At 32.3% G+C, this 18,045-nt stretch overlaps 1 protein-coding gene across 1 annotated transcript in view; it reads left to right on the forward strand.

Moving 5' to 3' along the window:
- HOOK1 (hook microtubule tethering protein 1) overlaps positions 1-18,045 on the forward strand; it is a 47,428-nt gene that overhangs the window by 21,950 nt on the left and 7,433 nt on the right. The window contains exons 10-21 of the mRNA XM_081145763.1: positions 2,323-2,463; positions 3,590-3,791; positions 4,345-4,455; positions 6,208-6,295; positions 6,373-6,433; positions 8,045-8,185; positions 9,830-9,923; positions 11,566-11,600; positions 12,151-12,233; positions 12,855-12,955; positions 13,949-14,050; positions 16,372-16,440. Coding sequence (XP_081001889.1) covers positions 2,323-2,463; positions 3,590-3,791; positions 4,345-4,455; positions 6,208-6,295; positions 6,373-6,433; positions 8,045-8,185; positions 9,830-9,923; positions 11,566-11,600; positions 12,151-12,233; positions 12,855-12,955; positions 13,949-14,050; positions 16,372-16,440 — 1,228 coding nt within the window. The remainder of the gene's footprint in view (positions 1-2,322; positions 2,464-3,589; positions 3,792-4,344; positions 4,456-6,207; positions 6,296-6,372; positions 6,434-8,044; positions 8,186-9,829; positions 9,924-11,565; positions 11,601-12,150; positions 12,234-12,854; positions 12,956-13,948; positions 14,051-16,371; positions 16,441-18,045) is intronic.

Consider the following 18,045-nt stretch of genomic DNA (forward strand, 5'->3'; position numbering starts at 1 on the left):
TTCTTTTTCTCTCATCTAGAACTCTCCATGCAAACTGAATCATGCAATGTGAACTCTTCAATGACTGATTTCTTCTGTTCAGCATATTTATGAGATTTACCCATGTTGTTGAATGTATCAGTAGCTCATCATTTTTTTTATTGCTGAGTATTATTCTATTATATGGAATTATTCCACATTATATCACATTTTGTTTATCCATTTTCCTTTAGATGGGCCTTTGGGTTTTCAGATTTGGGCTAATATAAATAAAGCTGGTATGAACATTGGAATATAAGACTTTTTGTAAACATGTTTTCAATTCTCATTGACAGATGCATAGAGTGATATTGCTGAGTTACACAGCAGGTCTAAAAGATACTGGTAAAACATTTTCCAAAGTGGTCATACCATTTTACATTTCCACTGGCTATGTTTGCAGCTAGTTGCTCTACTTGCTCTGCCTGCATGTGGTCTTACCAGTCTTCTTAACTGTAGCTATTCCAGGAAATGTGTTAGGATATCTAATTGTGGCTTTAATTTGAATTCCTGATAATTGATGGGATAAGCCCCTTTTCGTGTGCTTATTGGCAATATGAATTGTCTTTTCACACAGATAGCCTATTTTTAAATTGGGTTATCTTATTATATGGAGTCATAGGAGTTTTAAAAACATATATTCTGGATATAAATCCTTTGTCAGATATACGTAATGTTTCACATATTCTGCGGTTTCCCTTTTCATTTTTTTAATGGTGTCTTTAAAGGTTCTTAACTTAGATGAAGTCTGATTTATCACTATTTTGAAGATTCTTATCTTTTGTGTACTGTCCCAGAAATCTTTGTCTACTCCCATGTCATAATAGTTTCTAGTATTTTCTTCTAGAACCTTCAGTTTTATCTCTCACATGTAGGTCTGTGGTCTATCTTGAATTGATTTTTGAAAATAGTGTGAGGTGTGGAGGTCAAGCTTTATTTTCCTCTAAGCACTGGTTTAGCTGTATCCCCAAAACTTGATCAGTTTTATTTTTATTATTCAGTTTGAAATATTTTTCTAATTTTCTTTGTGATTTCTTCTTTGACTCATGGGTTATTTAAAAATGTGTTATTTCCCAGCATTTAAGGCTTTTTTAGATTTTTTAATGTGACTGATTTCCAAATTAAATTTCTTGTGATTGGAGAACATATTCCATGAGATTTCAGTCTTCTAATATTTTTTCAACCTTTTTTATTGCTCATTGTATGTTTTATTGTGGTCAGTGTTCCATGTGTACTTGCAAAGAATGTGTGTTCTGTAGTTTTTGACTGACATGTTCTGTAAAGGTCAATTCCATCAAGCTGGTTAATAGTGTTATTCAGATCTCTTCTATATTTTTACTGATATTTTTGTTCAGTTCTATTATTTATTGGGAGACCAGTGTTAAATTTTCAGCAATGATTATGGATTTGTGGATTTCTACCTTTGATTCTGTCAGTTTTGCTTCATGTATTTTAAAACTCTATTTTAGGTATATATACTTTATGATACCTTTCTCTGATGGATTAAACCTTTTATACTTATGAAATATCTATTTTTGGTAATGCTTTTTGTCTTAAAATTTATTGTTTTATATAAACAACCACCCCAGCTTTCTCTGCTTACTGTTTGCATGGTATTTTTTTTATCTATTTACATTTAATTTATCTGTGTCTTTATATTTAAAATGTTTCTTGTAATTAGGATATATGTGAGTTTTGCTTTTTTATCTAGTCTGATAGTCTCTGCCCTTTTAATTGACTTGTTTAGTCCCTTTTTGTCTATGTAATTTTTGATATGGTTGTATTTAGGTATATCAATATACTGTATTTTATTTGTCAAATCTATTCTTTTGTTCCTTTTTCTTCCTTTCCTTCATTTTTGGGGGTTGATCAAATAATTTTTTAATATTTAATTTTAATCATTGTATTGTCATTTTAGTTTTTGTGTTGCAGTAGGGTTTGAAGTATTTATCTGTAATTTATCCTAGTCTACTAAGAGTTAATATTTTACCACTTTACATGCTATGTATATTTTTGAATAATTTTAACATATGTCTACACAGTTCTCTTTATCTTTTGAAATTAAATTCCTGCTTGAACTAGAGGTAACCAAATACAATGTTTCAGAAGTGAAAATGAAAATTCAGAGCATTGTTTACTTCTCAAGTCTATTTGAAAAGCAAGAATCCCAAAGTATCTTATTTCAGTCTTGCTTCTTTGAATGTGGGATAAAAAAAAATTAGAAGTAAGTCTTGCTAAGCTCATGTCTCAGTAAGAAAGTAAATGATGGAAATGATGAGTACTTATTTGTTTTCTTTATATAAGGCTTGAAGCTGCAAAAGATGATTACCGTGTTCACTGTGAAGAACTTGAAAAGCAACTAATTGAATTTCAGCATAGGAATGATGAATTGACTAGTCTTGCTGAGGAAACAAGAGCCCTGAAAGATGAAATTGATGTCCTTAGGTATGGCATGTCTAAATAGAATTATGTCACTTCTAAGTTATTATTTACTCATTTTAGCATTCTATATTTTAATCAGGGGTTCTTAGAGTTACCCCTGTGTATAGAAGATTTGTCAGTTTTTATCCAGGCTCCTAGTCTTTACTTCTTTAATGCTTGTTGATGATAATTGCAATTTAAGGATAATATTCAATTCTTCTTAGGATAATTTTATATTAGAACTTGTAAGCCTAAAATGATAATTTTTTTAAAAACATTTTATAAGCTGTTACTTTTAGATACATTTAGCTTGACCTCTGCCTACTCATTAGCCTGTGAAATTTTTATTTAGGGAAATTCACTCTCACAATCCATATTTTGGCGTTTGGTAAAATAACTGATAAATATAGATAAGGATGCTCACATTTATTTCAGGATCATCCCAGGGTTCTCTTATTGTATTTGACAATATAAAATTTATATTTAGATTTTGCCCATGAAATGTTGCTCAAACAGACTATCCACATACTTTTTATATTTTCTGTTAAATTTTCTTAATTAACCATTTTGTACATTTTGCATAGTTTTTATTGTCCATTTGAAACAAAATCCTCGTAACCATTAATTTGAACCTGCATGTGAGAGTGAAGTGATTTGGTTTGCTTATTTATTTATTTTTGCTTTAGCCCAGTTGATCAGGTAAGCATAACCCTAAAGGGAAGTGCTTTATCAGACAAAATATAAGTTGAATCAACTTTCTAAGCATATCAGATACTCAAAAGAAAGCTATACTAAATGTTTTTTATGCACAAAGCACAACTGATCCATCGAAAGAGTAGCTCAGAATTGTCCAATTATATTTATAAAACCGTTCTTTTTTTATACAGTGTGCTAATACTTGGAACAGTTTGATGATTTAGTGTGCCAAATTGGGAACCTTTTTTTAATGCCTTTGGAACAGAATGACTGAACTACAGACAGTTTGAGGCCTGAGTCTGGTTCTAAAGTTCTCACAAAATTTATTATTTCTCTCTCATTTTCTCTTTCTCTCTTTCTTTCATTCTTTTTTCTTTCCCAATTGAGAGTGTATTTTGAAGACTTATTTTACAGCCAGAAGAAAATTATATGCATTTACTATTTTTTATTATAGGGCTACCTCTGATAAAGCAAATAAACTGGAGTCAACAGTTGAGGTATATCGTCAGAAGCTACAAGATCTGAATGACCTTCGCAAGCAGGTGAAAACTTTACAGGAAACAAACATGATGTATATGCATAATACAGTCAGCTTAGAAGAAGAGTTAAAGAAGGCAAATGCAGCACGTACACAATTAGAAACATACAAGAGACAGGTAAGAAAATAATCTTAATTTTTTTAATCATTGAAATAGAAAGACCTTAACTTTGTTATTCCATTTGATGCTTTAAGAATGGCATAGCAGTGAAGAAACATTGTCTGTAGTCAGCTGTGAACATACGATACATTTCTTCTGTGTATAATTTGAATTCAAGAGTTGATAATTAAGTTTGTGTTATCTAGGTCTTTTACATTTTTATTGGCTCTGAGTTTATATATTTTGGGACAGTTTATTGTTTATTAAGATTTCTGGTAACCAGTGATAAAAGCCTAGATAATGGAACTGTAACCTAAAATATTTTGTTTTGTCATTTATCAAATCCATAGAAACAGTAGAAAGCTGATTGTGTTTTTTTGTCCAAATTGTTACTTGGGTATTTTAAAATTTTTGTTAATTCTACTAACCTCCATGACATTTCCACAAATATTTAGAATTAACTGTCATCTTACTGTAATTTTATTTATAATCAGTTTCTCATTTATTGAGCTCTGAAATCAAATTACCAATGTCATATAGTCTTGTGTTTTACTTTTGTTTCTGACAAAAGGTTCAGGATCTACACAGTAAACTTTCCTCTGAATCCAAAAGGGCAGACACACTAGCATTTGAAATGAAACGGCTTGAAGAAAAACATGAAGCTTTACTTAAGGAAAAAGAGGTAAATATATAATTGCAAAGTAATATGTCTTTCTGCCTTTAGATTTTAATATTTTAATAGAAGTGATATCAACCAGTTCTTCTATCCTTCTTCAAAGTGAAAGTGTTGGTATAAAAGAAAGTCTTGTAAAAATTCTTCATGCAGTTTTGATAGTTTTCTTCACAAGGGAAGATCAAGTGACAGAGCTAAGGTCATAAGTCTTGGTTTAATGTTTTTCAACTCCTTCAGAGTGAGGACCATAGCTGTGATTTTTAACAGCTTTATTAAGATGGAATTTACATACTATAAATTTTGCCCACTTAAAGTGTACAATTCAGTGGTTTTTAGTATATTCACAGAGTTGTGCAGCCATCACCAGAATCAAATTTTAGAACATTGACATCACTCCAATAAGAGCCCCCATGCCCATTAGTAGTTACTCTGCATTCTGGTCCCCCTCCCCCCAGCCTTTGCAACCAGTAATCTGCTCTCTCTATAGATCTGCCTAGTCTATCTAGGATGTCGTCATACACTTGGTAACTTTGTGACTTGATTCCTTAGTTATCATAATGCTTTTAAAGTTCATCCATGTGCTTCATTTTTACTGCTGAAAATACTCCATTGTATGGATATACCACACTTTATCTGTTCATCAGTTTATGGACATTTGGGCTATTTCCACTTTTTTATTATTAAACAGATAATGTGGCCATGAACATTTATATACAGGTTTTTTTATTTGGATTTTCTATATGCAGGACATCTGCAAATAGGAATAGTTTTGTTTCTTGCTTTGCACTCTGAATGCCTTCTTTTTCTTCTTCTTATCATATGTTCCTGGCTAGAACCTATAGTGTATGTTGAATAGAAGTGACAAGACTGGCCATCATTCTCTTGGTTCTGACATTAGGGAGAAAGTATTCATTGTTACCATTGTGTATGTTTTTAGTTGTCGGGTTTTTTTGTAGACACCCTTTATGAAGTTGAGGAAGTTTCTTTTATTCCTGGTTTGTTGCATGTTCTTATCATGAAAGGGTGTTAGATTTTGTTATATGCTTTTTCTGGGTCATTGAGATGATATATGATTTTTGTCTTATATTGTATTAATGTGGTTACTTATTAGTATGGTTAATAATTACATTGGTTTTTAGATATTAAACCACAAATTCATACTTCCAGAATGCTACTTATCACTTTTTTCAGTAGAATTTCACACCAGTGATAAAAAGAAATAACAAGTCTCCAGTATCTCTTACATACAAGACTCTATTCTGTGTACTTGACAAACCCTACCTTATTTGTTGCTCAAAACACTTTTGCAAGGATTTGTATATGTCCATATTCCTGTTTTAATGATGTGGCTACTAAAGCCAGCGAGTCACATCTCTTACCCTAGATAATATAGGTAGGAGTGAGTGAAACTGGAATTCAAGCCATGATCTATTTGCCTCTAAAATCAATGCTTTTTCTGTTACTCTGCAGTTGTATATTTACTGCAGTTGTATATGTACTCTGTTGCATAGTTATGTTCATTTGTTTCAGAGACAAACTATCTAATGGGGGAACCACAAGCTTTGTGTTACACAAAGACTATATTATTTATGTGATTTATACAAGAGAAAATACCCCTTAGCACTCAAACTAAAACATTGCCATTTCTAATTAAGCCACAATTATCAAATTAACTTATTAAGATAAATTATTGTAAGCATAAAGTGCACCTCCTGTAGACAGAATTAAAAATTGTGCTTGTATGAACAATTCTTTTTTTAGAGACTAATAGAACAGCGTGATACTCTGAAAGAAACGAATGAAGAGCTTCGATGTTCACAGGTACAACAGGATCACCTAAACCAAACAGGTAAATTTCGTTGGATTTAGAAAATTTTTTTTAATGGTAGAGATTCTGAAATACTGATCTATTTCGTTGTTGTTTAGATGCATCTGCTGCAAAAAGTTATGAGAATCTTGCTGCTGAGATTATGCCAGTGGAATATAGGTAAATTTGTTTTTATTAATTGATAATCCATACTTAATATTAGAAACATGATTTCTTTTTTGTTTTGTAAATTTCTTAGCCTCTAAAACTTTCCATTTTGTGAGTCATATTGCTCAAAATTACTTTATCTCATCTGCTTAAACTTTTCTCAGTCAGATTGTTATTGCTATTTATAGCAGTTTTAAATTTATTAGAAAGAAGTAAAATTTCACAAACTAGCTAAATGACATACTCTAGTTTTTATAATATGACCTGTATTGTGATGAACTTTTTTTCCTATCCTTAAACTGTATGGAAAATTTTAATATATGACATTCAAACCCAGATGGTAAAAAGAAAAGGAGAGGAACTGTCAATAATAGCAGGAGGATTAAGGAGAAGTTAGATAAAATACAAATTTTAGAGGTTCCTCTTGACCCAGCTTTTTTCTTGGTATTTTACTGCTATGTTTACTTACAAACATTTGACTAATCTGGTATTTTTATGGTTTTCTTTTCCTTTCTGTGGTGACAGCTTTATTTATTTAGTAGTTCAAATTCTACACTTTGTTTAAATGGCTTTATTGAGATATAATTCACCTATTTTAAAAAATGTAAAATTTGGTGGTTTTTAGTATAGTCATGAATTATGCAACCATCTTTGCTATTGAATTTCAGAACATTTTTATCCCCCCAAAGATATCCTATGCATATTAGCAGTCGTTCCCCATTCCTCCCTCCCCTCTATGTCCATACCCAGGCAACCAGTTATTTACTCTTTGTCTCTATTGATATACCTTTTATGGACATTTTATATACATAGAATCATACAATATGTGGCCTTTTGTGACTTCTTTCACTCAGCATCATGTTTATAAAGTTGCTGATTTTTAGTTCAGTTTTTGGTTAAGATAGAGTTCGTTATATGCTGGACTGGAAACCAATTGTACTTTTTAGTTGTTAGTATCGAGTGACATTAATATCATTTTTTTAAATGGCCATATGAGCCTAGTTTTTAAAGTTACAGTGCTAGCATTCAGAAGAATATAAATTGAAATTGATTGATAGTAGTTGTTTTTGGGGAATGGGAGTTAGGAGGGCAGCAGGTAGATGAGCTAATGTTACTTTTTTATTTAATAACATTTCTATCATTTGCATTTAAAAAACATGTATATAAACCTTTAATAAATTTTTTCTCTAAAAACAAAAAAATCTAGAGAGAATCATGACTGCCATTCTCATAAAAGTATATTTAAAAATTGTAGGCAAACTAGTTTCTTAAATCTGTTGCTTTTCCTTTACATATTTTTTAAGGATATGCTCTATATTAGCTTTAGTGAGTAGTATCTAAATTATCAAATTAAAATTATTGTGTCAGGAATTCGCATAATAAACATTTAATGATATGTAGCATAATCTTACACCTGTACCTTACAAAATTTACTATTTTTTTTTTTTTGAGATATAATCTTACAATGTACATAGTGTTTTCTTTAAAAACTTTCAGAAGCTTTGGTAACATTTTTAAATGACAGCTCTTGAGTGGACGGAAATATCTTTGTTTAGAAAGTTAAGAATGTAAAAACTCTTACATTTAAAAAATTTAAAAACAAATTTTACTTTTCACCATCAGAGAGGTATTTATTCGACTGCAACATGAAAATAAGATGCTTCGCTTACAGCAGGAAGGTACTGAGAATCAGCGTATTGAAGAACTTCAGGAGCAGCTAGAACAGAAGCATCGTAAGATGAATGAACTAGAAACCGAGCAAAGGTGACACGCTCCTTCATAATGAATGAGTCATGGTGATTTAATTACCTAACCACAAAATCTTGATTCACAGAGTGGAAAATATTATTGTAGTTAAAATTACTAAGATTTTTAGAAGAAGATTAATTTTTTGTTGTTTTTAGTCTCTCTACTTATTACTTTTAGCAGACTCTGTTAACCAGGTTGCTTATCCTTGAATTTTGTTTTTATCTCTTTGCAATTGATGGAAAATATAACAAATGAATAAATGACAATCTGGCTTTCTACTGCAGTCTGATGCATAGATGGGACATAGATTTTGGAATCAAATTTGAATCCCATGTCGTCTTAAACTTACTAAATATTTGGTTCTGAGCAAGTTACTTTAATTCACACTTGGTGTTCTCAGCTATAAATTTGAGATGATACGTATTTGTAGGTTATGAAGATTATAGATCATGTCTTTAAGCAAATGGTGTACTGACCTGATACCAATGAGAGGTATTCAGAAATTATAATGTTAAAAAAAATATGACATTTATATAGTGCTTACTATATGCCAGGCACATTTCTAAGCACATTTTGGCATTAACTTAGTAAATCCTCATAATAACTCTATGAAGTAATAAGTATGATTATCACTTTTTTATGGATAAGGAAGCTGAGGTACAAGGAGGTTAAAAGTAAAGTAACTTCCCCAGTTACACAGCTGGTAAGTTCTGGATCCTATGTTTGACCCTCTGTCAGTGTGATTCCTGATTCTGTCCTCTTAACCATTATGCTAACCTTCCCCTTATAAATAGCATACTTGGAGTAAAGGTATTTAAATTTATTTGATCAACCTTTATTGGATTTTAGAGATCACCATAAACCTAAGAGATGCTTGAACCTTGTCTTTCATACTTGTATGCACACAATACATCAACTGCGGTTAAATGAAGAATAATGTTTTGACTTTCTGAAGAGATCATTAAATATTACTGTCTGATACAGTTCAATATCAGTTGACACTGGAGATACTAGAGAGTTAAAATAGGAAGAGTTAATATAGGAAGATAGACGTATCAATGGATAATTATTATATTATGTGATAACTACATATGTATATATGAAGAGAGAAAGACAGATACTCTCTCGCTGGTGACTTCCAACTAAAGTAACTTTTAAGCAGGGTTTTAAGGAATGAAATTATGGCAAGTTAAAAAATCTACATTAGTTGCCAGTGCCAATCTCTTTAATTTAAATAACAAGTCATGAAGAAATGTTTTGAAATAGGTGACCTTCCTCTTCTAATACACTGTAAAATCTGAAATAGGAAAAAGAAACCTAGTTTCCATTCATTAAAAAATACAACTGTAGGAAAATTGAGCTAGTACAGTTTAGAAATGTTGTATTTTCACCACTGATGTAAAGTACCTTAAATTTTAAATTTGTAGGTATATATGCTTTCAGGATATATTAAATATTTCCTTGAAAGTCTTATTAAATATTTCCTTGAAAGTAGCCTCCTGTATATTACTATAGATTATACCTAGCCATAGAACATTGTTTGGTTATTGCTGTTAAATGCATATTTTATGAGTTAAATTGTGTAAATTCACCCTTATAGATCCTTAACTACTTTGACTTTCAATACAAATAAACACATGATTTATCTTAAAAAAATAGACTGAGCAAAGAGCGCATCCAAGAATTGCATCAGCAGATTGAGGACCTCCAGAAATCTTTACAGGAACAAGGCTCCAAGTCTGAAGGAGAAAGTGTAAGTAACTTAAAAATTATAGTAATTCTGCTCTGTGGACTCTCTGGAATAGGGCCTGATGCCCAAATTATTCTTGTATTTTAAAGTGCTACCCTTATCATGGATGGTACCCTTAAATACCGTATATATCTGCATAGCAGATGCGGCGATTTTGCCAATTTGGAGCCTATAAATTGATCACATATAGTGGAAGGTGCTTTCTATCTGTCCTATTTCAACAGCCATACTAAGTTCATGGTAATTCCTGATTGAGAGTATGCTGCATTTGAGGCCTTCCCACTTCTGCTGGGACCCCGACAGGGCTGGCCAGAGAAAAGTGCTAGTGAGTGTAAACATCAGCCAGAATTGAGGAAAACGTCTAATAAGAGAGAATGAGAAAATGATTTCTACCAAAAGAGCAGTTAAGAAGTGTTTTATACCAACCTCCAAAGACAGAAACCTTAATGCAGCCTTGAAAACATTGCCCCTTATTTCTTGCCACCTTCCATACTGACTCCTGATCTTGCCATTTCTAATGGATTTTGATAGCACATATTTTAAGGGCAGAAATAAGAGGACTTAAAACAGCCCAAATATACTTAGCAGTGTTCCAATAGTTTGATCTCTATATAAAGAAGGGAAGATAAGTAATAATTGAGGGAGGGATGTCTTTAACTAAGACAGCAGCAAAAAGATAGGGCTAATTGTGTGTTAGGTAGACATTGATTTGATGGAATGGTACGTGATTGTACCTGTGTTGATGGGGGAGAATACTAAGGAGAATAAAGAGATAAAAAGGAAGATTGAAAGGGTTACGTTTCCTTTCTGTCGTTTTTATGCTTTATGTGATTTTTTCTTTTTTCCCTGGGGGCTTGGAAAATAGAAATCGTCTCATGCATGGCGGCATCTCATATGTGCATATATACGGTATTGTAACTTCTCTAATACAAATATATTTTTAAGGTATACTAGGGAATAATTTCCAAATGGGATCTATTTGGAGGAGTACATTTTGGATTGCAGTGTTTTAAAGATTTTAAATTTCTTTATATTTAAAAAAATTGTGTTTGTATCCAAATTATTTTTCAAATTATATATTTTTAAATTCTGCAGCTATTTGTATATGATACAGAACTACTATTGCAATTTAAATTCCTGTTTTTTTAAAGAGGAAATTTTATGTTTTGAATTTTCTTTATTAACAAAATTTAATTGCTTCACTTTGATGTTAGTATTAAAGTGTATTTATAATGATAAAGGTTTATTGTAAAGATAATTTAGTTCTTTAATTCATTCCTCATTATAGGCCTAAAATCTTAAAAACTATATTTTAAATATATGATTCTTTAGGCATTTACGTGTTTGATACTCCTCCATATATGACATTTAGCTTGCATTTTCTATTTTTCCTGAAGGTCAAATTTTATTTGCATTGTATTCAGAAATATGAAGGGTTTTTTTTCCTGCTATTGTGCTCTTATTTCATTTCCCTTTGAAGTGAAAAACTTATGTTTTTAAAAGTTTGTTATTAGAAATACACATATTCAGCACATTTATAATTTTAAATAATACACCTTCAAAAGGAGGTAAAGAGATTCTATTGTCTGGAAAATTTATCTTTGCCACGATAGTTATTTTACAGCAACTGTTTTTAATTTTATAGTCCAGCAACCTAAAGCAGAAGTTGGAAGCTCATATGTAAGTAAAACTGATACTTCATTTCAAATATGAAAGGGGACGAGTTTTAAAAGGGTCTAAAGTTAATATCCTTTTCTGATTTTGTTTATAAAAGCAAATACCCTGATATCAATTGAATGTTCACCACTGTCACCAAAAAACGAAAAGAAAAACATGCTGAAAGGTTCAGCCTGCCTACCAATGACCCCAGACTCCCACATTTTTCACTTACTAATGCCATTTGAAGAGTTCACAAAGCTGGCAACTATCACTACTAGATTATGTGGAAATGTAGGATGTTTGTCCTATAAAATATTTCTTTTAATTTTCTTAGGAAGCAAAGATGTAGGGAATAATTTCACATTTTTGGCACCTACCATGTGCCAGCCAGTTTATATCCTCGCAACAAGCCCTATAATATTTGGCAGGTATTATTCCCATTTCACAGGTGAGGAAAGTAAGGATCAAAAAGTGATGAGCCCACAGTCCACAAATGTTACGTGGCAGAAACCAGTTTCATTCTTAGTTCTGTTTGGCTCCAAAGTTCCTTGCTCTTCTTTCTGCTGCTTAGGGAAAAACTAACAGAGGTCCATGAAGAATTACAGAAGAAGCAAGAGCTCATTGAAGACCTTCAGCCAGATGTAAACCAGAATGGTAGGTATTTGTAAAAACCTGGATCTAAGGACTTGCCCTTTTAGTTGACAGATACAAGAACTATGTATAAGTCTTTGCACAAAGCATATATACATACATTGCAAATAAGTACTGTGATAATTTTTAGTAATTTAAGTAATTAATAAATCTAATCTTAATGCAAAAAAGTAAGTCTAATAAAATGAACTGATTAATATGTAGGAGTATCAAACATTTTGAAAAGTAATAGAATTAATACTATGAAAGTATAAAATAATGATTTAAAATCAGATTAAAATGAACTTTGAACATTACATAAAAAGAATGTTTTCTCATGATGGTTGTGCTTACATTGTAAGGTATATTTGCTCATCGAAATACTTGATAGAAAGAAATAGCTAGATAAAGCAGATTATAGATATTTTTAAGAAAAATATATGAAATGATTGAGGGATGTATTGGTTTATGTAGTTCAAAAGTTTTAGATAAGAATTCACTACAAAGAATAAATAAAAGGTTTCTCTTTTAAGTTCTCTTATGAGTCCCTTGAAAATAAATGTGATAAATATATTTTTGTGTGTGAGGATGGAGTATTTTAAATAGAGAATAATTGGTCATGTTTTATTTCATTTTCAATAATAGTACAAAAGATCAATGAACTTGAAGCTGCTCTTCAGAAGAAAGATGAAGATATGAAAGCAATGGAGGAACGATATAAAATGTACTTAGAGAAAGCAAGAAATGTGAGTGACTTCTCTTACAGAGCTCAAGTCTCTATGACTCAGGTGCTAACTAGGGCTCTTCCACCTGATTGTATTGCTCTTTTTGTCTCTATATAATTTCACTTCCCTCCTCACTCCCCTGCCTTACCCATCACGCTTCTGGTGTGTTTCCAGGTCAATCCTCCCATTCTCTCCCTCTCCCTCTCCCTCATCAGCATCAGGTAAAATGAACACAAGGCTTACAGAAACAGTTTAAATGTGGACTGTAGTGACCTCATTAGAGAAACATTTTCCTAACTCATTAAATAATTTTAAATATTGTTAATGGATTTACAATTACCTCTTACAGTGACCTTATTATTGGAAACTTGTTTTTGCTTGTAATTTATTCCTGATGTTTCCAAGTTGATTTCTACATAGTTTAGCCAAGCCTCAGAACAATGCTATACTCAAACATCTGAGCTTTACTCAACTTTTAGTAATTTATATAAATGTGATTGGCACCCTAGTGTTTGCAGAAAAAAACACCAGTACCTATTAATATTGATCTTATATATTGAATTACTACATTTAACTAGATAATGATAGTAAAAAAGATTGTTGCTAAGAATTTTTTTTATGTATTACTTTGTACAGTCAACAATTTCCACTATAATTACTGAATTCATTTTAACTTTTAAAAAAATGCTCAAGTCAGATAAATATGGAAGGGGTTATTTCAAGACCTCAATGCTGAAAGTTTGACAAGGCCAAATAACTATCCCTGATTATTGAGCCTTGGAGAAGGGAAATTTTATTTTGGGATGGGTATCTTTTCATTTCTGTACTGAATTTTTATTCTGTTTTCATTTATAGAATAAGTTATTTTGTAATTCAAATTTAATTGTGAAACAAACTACAGTTAGCTGCTGGATCACTTTCTGGATGTTCCACTTACGCTGATTTTATGGACTATGTTCTTATATTTCAGCATTGATAAGATAAAGTGAACATAATTCTTTTTTCTTTAAACAGGTAATAAAAACTTTAGATCCCAAATTAAATCCAGCATCAGCTGAAATAATGCTACTTAGAAAGCAGTTGGCAGAGAAAGAGAGAAGAATTGAGATTCTGGAGGTAAAGCTTCTATATTCACACATCTCCTCTTAAGTATTCTGCGTAATCCTGGTAATTAACTGCTGCCATGTATTTGCCAATAATGATCAAGTCTCACAAGAAGTTAGAAATATTCTGTTTTAGCACTGTGTGTGTTTTTACAGAGCATCTCACTAGCCCATGAGATTGGTCTCTGCAGTTGATGCACCCTGCTGCATTGTGTCTCCTCCCTCTGTAACAGCCAGTCTGTGGATATCCCTTTGTTTTTAATAGACTGCATTAGCATGCTCCTTTTAAAATTATGTGGATGAGAGTTCATTCAGAAAAAAAAGAGACCAAGCTCACTTTTTAAATAGGGAACTGTATTCAGTTAACCAAATTTATCTTATCTCTTCTCCCTGCTCCTCACCGGAACCCAAACTTATGAGGTGGAATTCCTGAGAGAGGGAAGCACTTCAGAATCCCAGTAAGCCCTTGAATAAAGCTGCAGTCTGTTACTCACCATGCAAAGTTATGTTGGTAGTAACATGCTCTCATTAGTTAGCTAACTCTGTAAATTTTAAAGTTATTTTTGTGTCAGTGATTATATTATTTTCATGAGCTGTGTGAAGTATGTAGGTGTGGAATGGTGTATTCTTGGATTTATAATGGGCATGTTCTAATTTCCTTTGCGAAGTGTTTTATAAAATTAATGTTTTTAATACTATGGTGAGATTCGATACTATTCTTGAAGTCAGTGTATACTTCCTCATAATAACATGTGGGTAATTGCAGAGCCCTGTTGAATTCTATATACATGCCTTGAAATTCTCATAATGGATAGTTGGTTCCTATTTGCATCGACTTGGAATGCTTTATTTCAAAGAAACACATTATGTTCACTTACTCCTTTCTTCGAGTTATTTCTGAACCAGTAGATATAGGCTGTGGTGAAAGTATTTTGTTTAAAGATTTAAAGACTTCAACATCCAGAATACACAACAGCCATATGTGCACTTTCTATAAGTCTTGTTCTGGCCATGTCGGTTGTTTGATATGCACTGCTTAGGGGTATATCTCTGAGGAAGTGTTTATTCATTCTTGAACATCCAGCTCAAATGTCTCTTCCTCTATAAAGTGTTCCCTGTATTCCTTAGGCAAGCTTTCCTCCAAAGTTACTCCATGTACTTTAAACTCATGAATTCATCCCACAGAAGCATTGCTTATATTGTGTCCAGTGAATTGAGGCCAGAGGCTGTGTTTTATATCTCTACTCTCACCATTAAAGATTACATAAATCAGAGGCCAGGGTGTCAGCTTTAGGTGATTTATCTTAAAAGTGGCCCCCTTTCCTCTGTGGTCCTCAGTTTCCTCACCTGTAAAGTAATGAGACTTGGACTGAATCTCTGAAATCTAAGTTGCTCTGACTCTTCACTTCCCAGTAAAAGCCAATGAGAATGGACACCATTGCTGGTGCTTGAAATGCAGCTCCTTGACACGTATGGTGATAGAACGGGGCCTTTAACTCTAGACTCTGAGGAAAAACTTCAGTCACAGCATTTTGGTCTTTAATTTATGTGTATTTATCTGTACACTGAAAAAAGTAAAAAGGAGAAAAGTAATGTAAATGGCAGAGGTTATCCTATCTGCCATCTTTCTTGGGGAGTGTTTGCCTGGAGTGGGTGTGAGCCAGAGAAAGGCATTTTACCTCCCTCATTTCCTGTATGCTTTTTGTATCATCATCTTGCTGTGGGAACATTCAGATGTTTTAAGGATATAATTTTTTTTTTATGAATCAACTATATCTGGTGTTCAACAAAATTATAAAATTAGCTGTATTAGAGTAATTAAGAAATGGATGTCATCCCCTAAGGTGGCATGTAACTATGGCCACAGGCAGTCTAGTCTACAGGTCATCAGAACTGAGGGATAAAAGTGCATGCCTGGCTTTTCATGGGGATGTAAAGGATTTTCTGGGATACTTACCACATCCTCTCTCTCCTTAGTTTTGACTCCTCAATAGGAGCAGCTCTGTTTTGTTACCTAAACCAGTTATTACTTTTTTCTTGATACAAAGGATAGCAGCATAAGAATCACTAGTTTCTAGGGTTTTTTTGTTTTTTTTGGTTGGTTTTTTTAATACCTGTTCTGCCAGTAAAATTCTTGAAATAAAGATTTAGTAGTCACTCTTACTCTTCTCTAAAACTGTTGTGCATTTCTCCATGATTCAGTTTACATTTTGACGATTTTATGTACCTCAAACTGCATTCATCAGATTCTCTCGATGAATATACGCAGAAATGATTCTATTTTTAGTAATTTGGAGTTATTTGGGGAATTTTAATCTTCATATCTTTTTCCAGAGTGAATGTAAAGTAGCAAAATTCCGTGATTATGAAGAAAAACTCATAGTTTCTGCCTGGTATAATAAGGTGAGTTGAAATTCAGCCTATGATTGGATGTTTAGAACTGTGTTTATCAAACACTTTGACCAGGAACCATTGATGGAAATATCTTTTATACCACAAATTAGAATATACACATTATATATGTAAACAACTAAATATTATATACACATAATATATAGTCTAATAGTATAAAATAATTTTCTGCCACATTCTGTTTTTTTAAATGTTGCTCATAATCCAAGTTGACTATATATTTTAGTTTAATGTGTTCAGTTAATTGTGGCTTTTTCAAAATTTTTGGATTGATTTCATGATTCATTGACCTTTAATTAATGCACACGAAGTACACACACAACAATCCATAAATATTTTTTAAATTGCATTATTTGAGCTATAAAACATTTTGTGTTCCATAAAACGTTTCTCTAGAAATGTGAATATCTGTGTAATGCAGAACTAAGTGCTTCTAGTAATCAACATTTATTTTAACATCCCCTGAAGCCTCTTAGTGTGTCCTTTAATTTGTTTTGTTGTTGTTTTTAAATCCAGGGAATACTCTTCAATAGTTGTCCTAACAAGGAGAAAAATAGTATAAAATAATTTGAAATGTATTTTACTTTTTTACCCTTAATATCTATAGAATGTTTTAAGAAAAGTAGCATTTCATGATACATATGGTTCTTTTGGGTTATTCTAATCAGCCAGAATAGATAATAATGCAGCCACTGTCTACCTTAGGTGCTGCTTATTTAGTATGAGAGAATATCAGTTTATAGCCTCACCACATAGAACTAGTTGTCCTTCTTCAGACATGCTTTGTTTCTTTTATGCTATCACATTTTTTTTGTCTGTGCTCTTTTCTTTCTTTCTCTGTTTGGGAAAATCTGGCTTAATTTAGCAAGGCCTTGAATGAAATTACATGTGCAGTGTTTCCAGAATCTTCCATCATGGGTTAATCATCCTAGTTAATATCAAGAACTGTGTATTGCTTTCTTTGTTCTCCTGTGATTCCCCTTTTTTTTAAGGTTTATATATATTTTTAAATTTTTTTCTATCACCATTAATACCCCCATGCCCTCCACCCCCACCTACAGCGCTTCCCCCACACAGTCACCACAGTATCGTCCGTGTCCATGAATTCTTTCTCTTTTTTTCATTTTTGCTCAGTCTCTCCACCTCCCCCCCATCCAGCTGTCCCCTTGCCGGGACTGTTAGCCTGTTCTCTATGAATCTGTCCCTACTTTGCTTGTTAGTTCCGTTTGTTCATTAGATTCCACATAGGAGTGAAATCGTATGATACTTGTCTTTCTCTGACTGGCTTATTTCACTTAAAATAATCCTCTCTAGTCCCATCCATTCTATCCCAAAGGGCAAAATGTTCTTTTTTACAGCTGAGTAGTATTCCACTGTGTAAATGTACCATAGTTGTTTTATCCACTCATGTACTGGTGGATACTTGGGCTGCTTCCAAATCTTGATGATTATAAATAATGATGCAATGAACATAGGGGTCATATATTCTTTCAAATTAGTGCTTTAGATTTCTTAGGGTATATTCCCAGAAGTGGAATTGCTGGGTCATAAGGCAGTTCCATTTTTATTTTTTGAGGTATCCGCAATACTGCTTTC

This window comes from Miniopterus schreibersii (genome assembly GCF_964146895.1).
Source record: "Miniopterus schreibersii genome assembly, chromosome: 8".
Classification (NCBI taxonomy): Eukaryota; Metazoa; Chordata; class Mammalia; order Chiroptera; family Miniopteridae; genus Miniopterus; species Miniopterus schreibersii.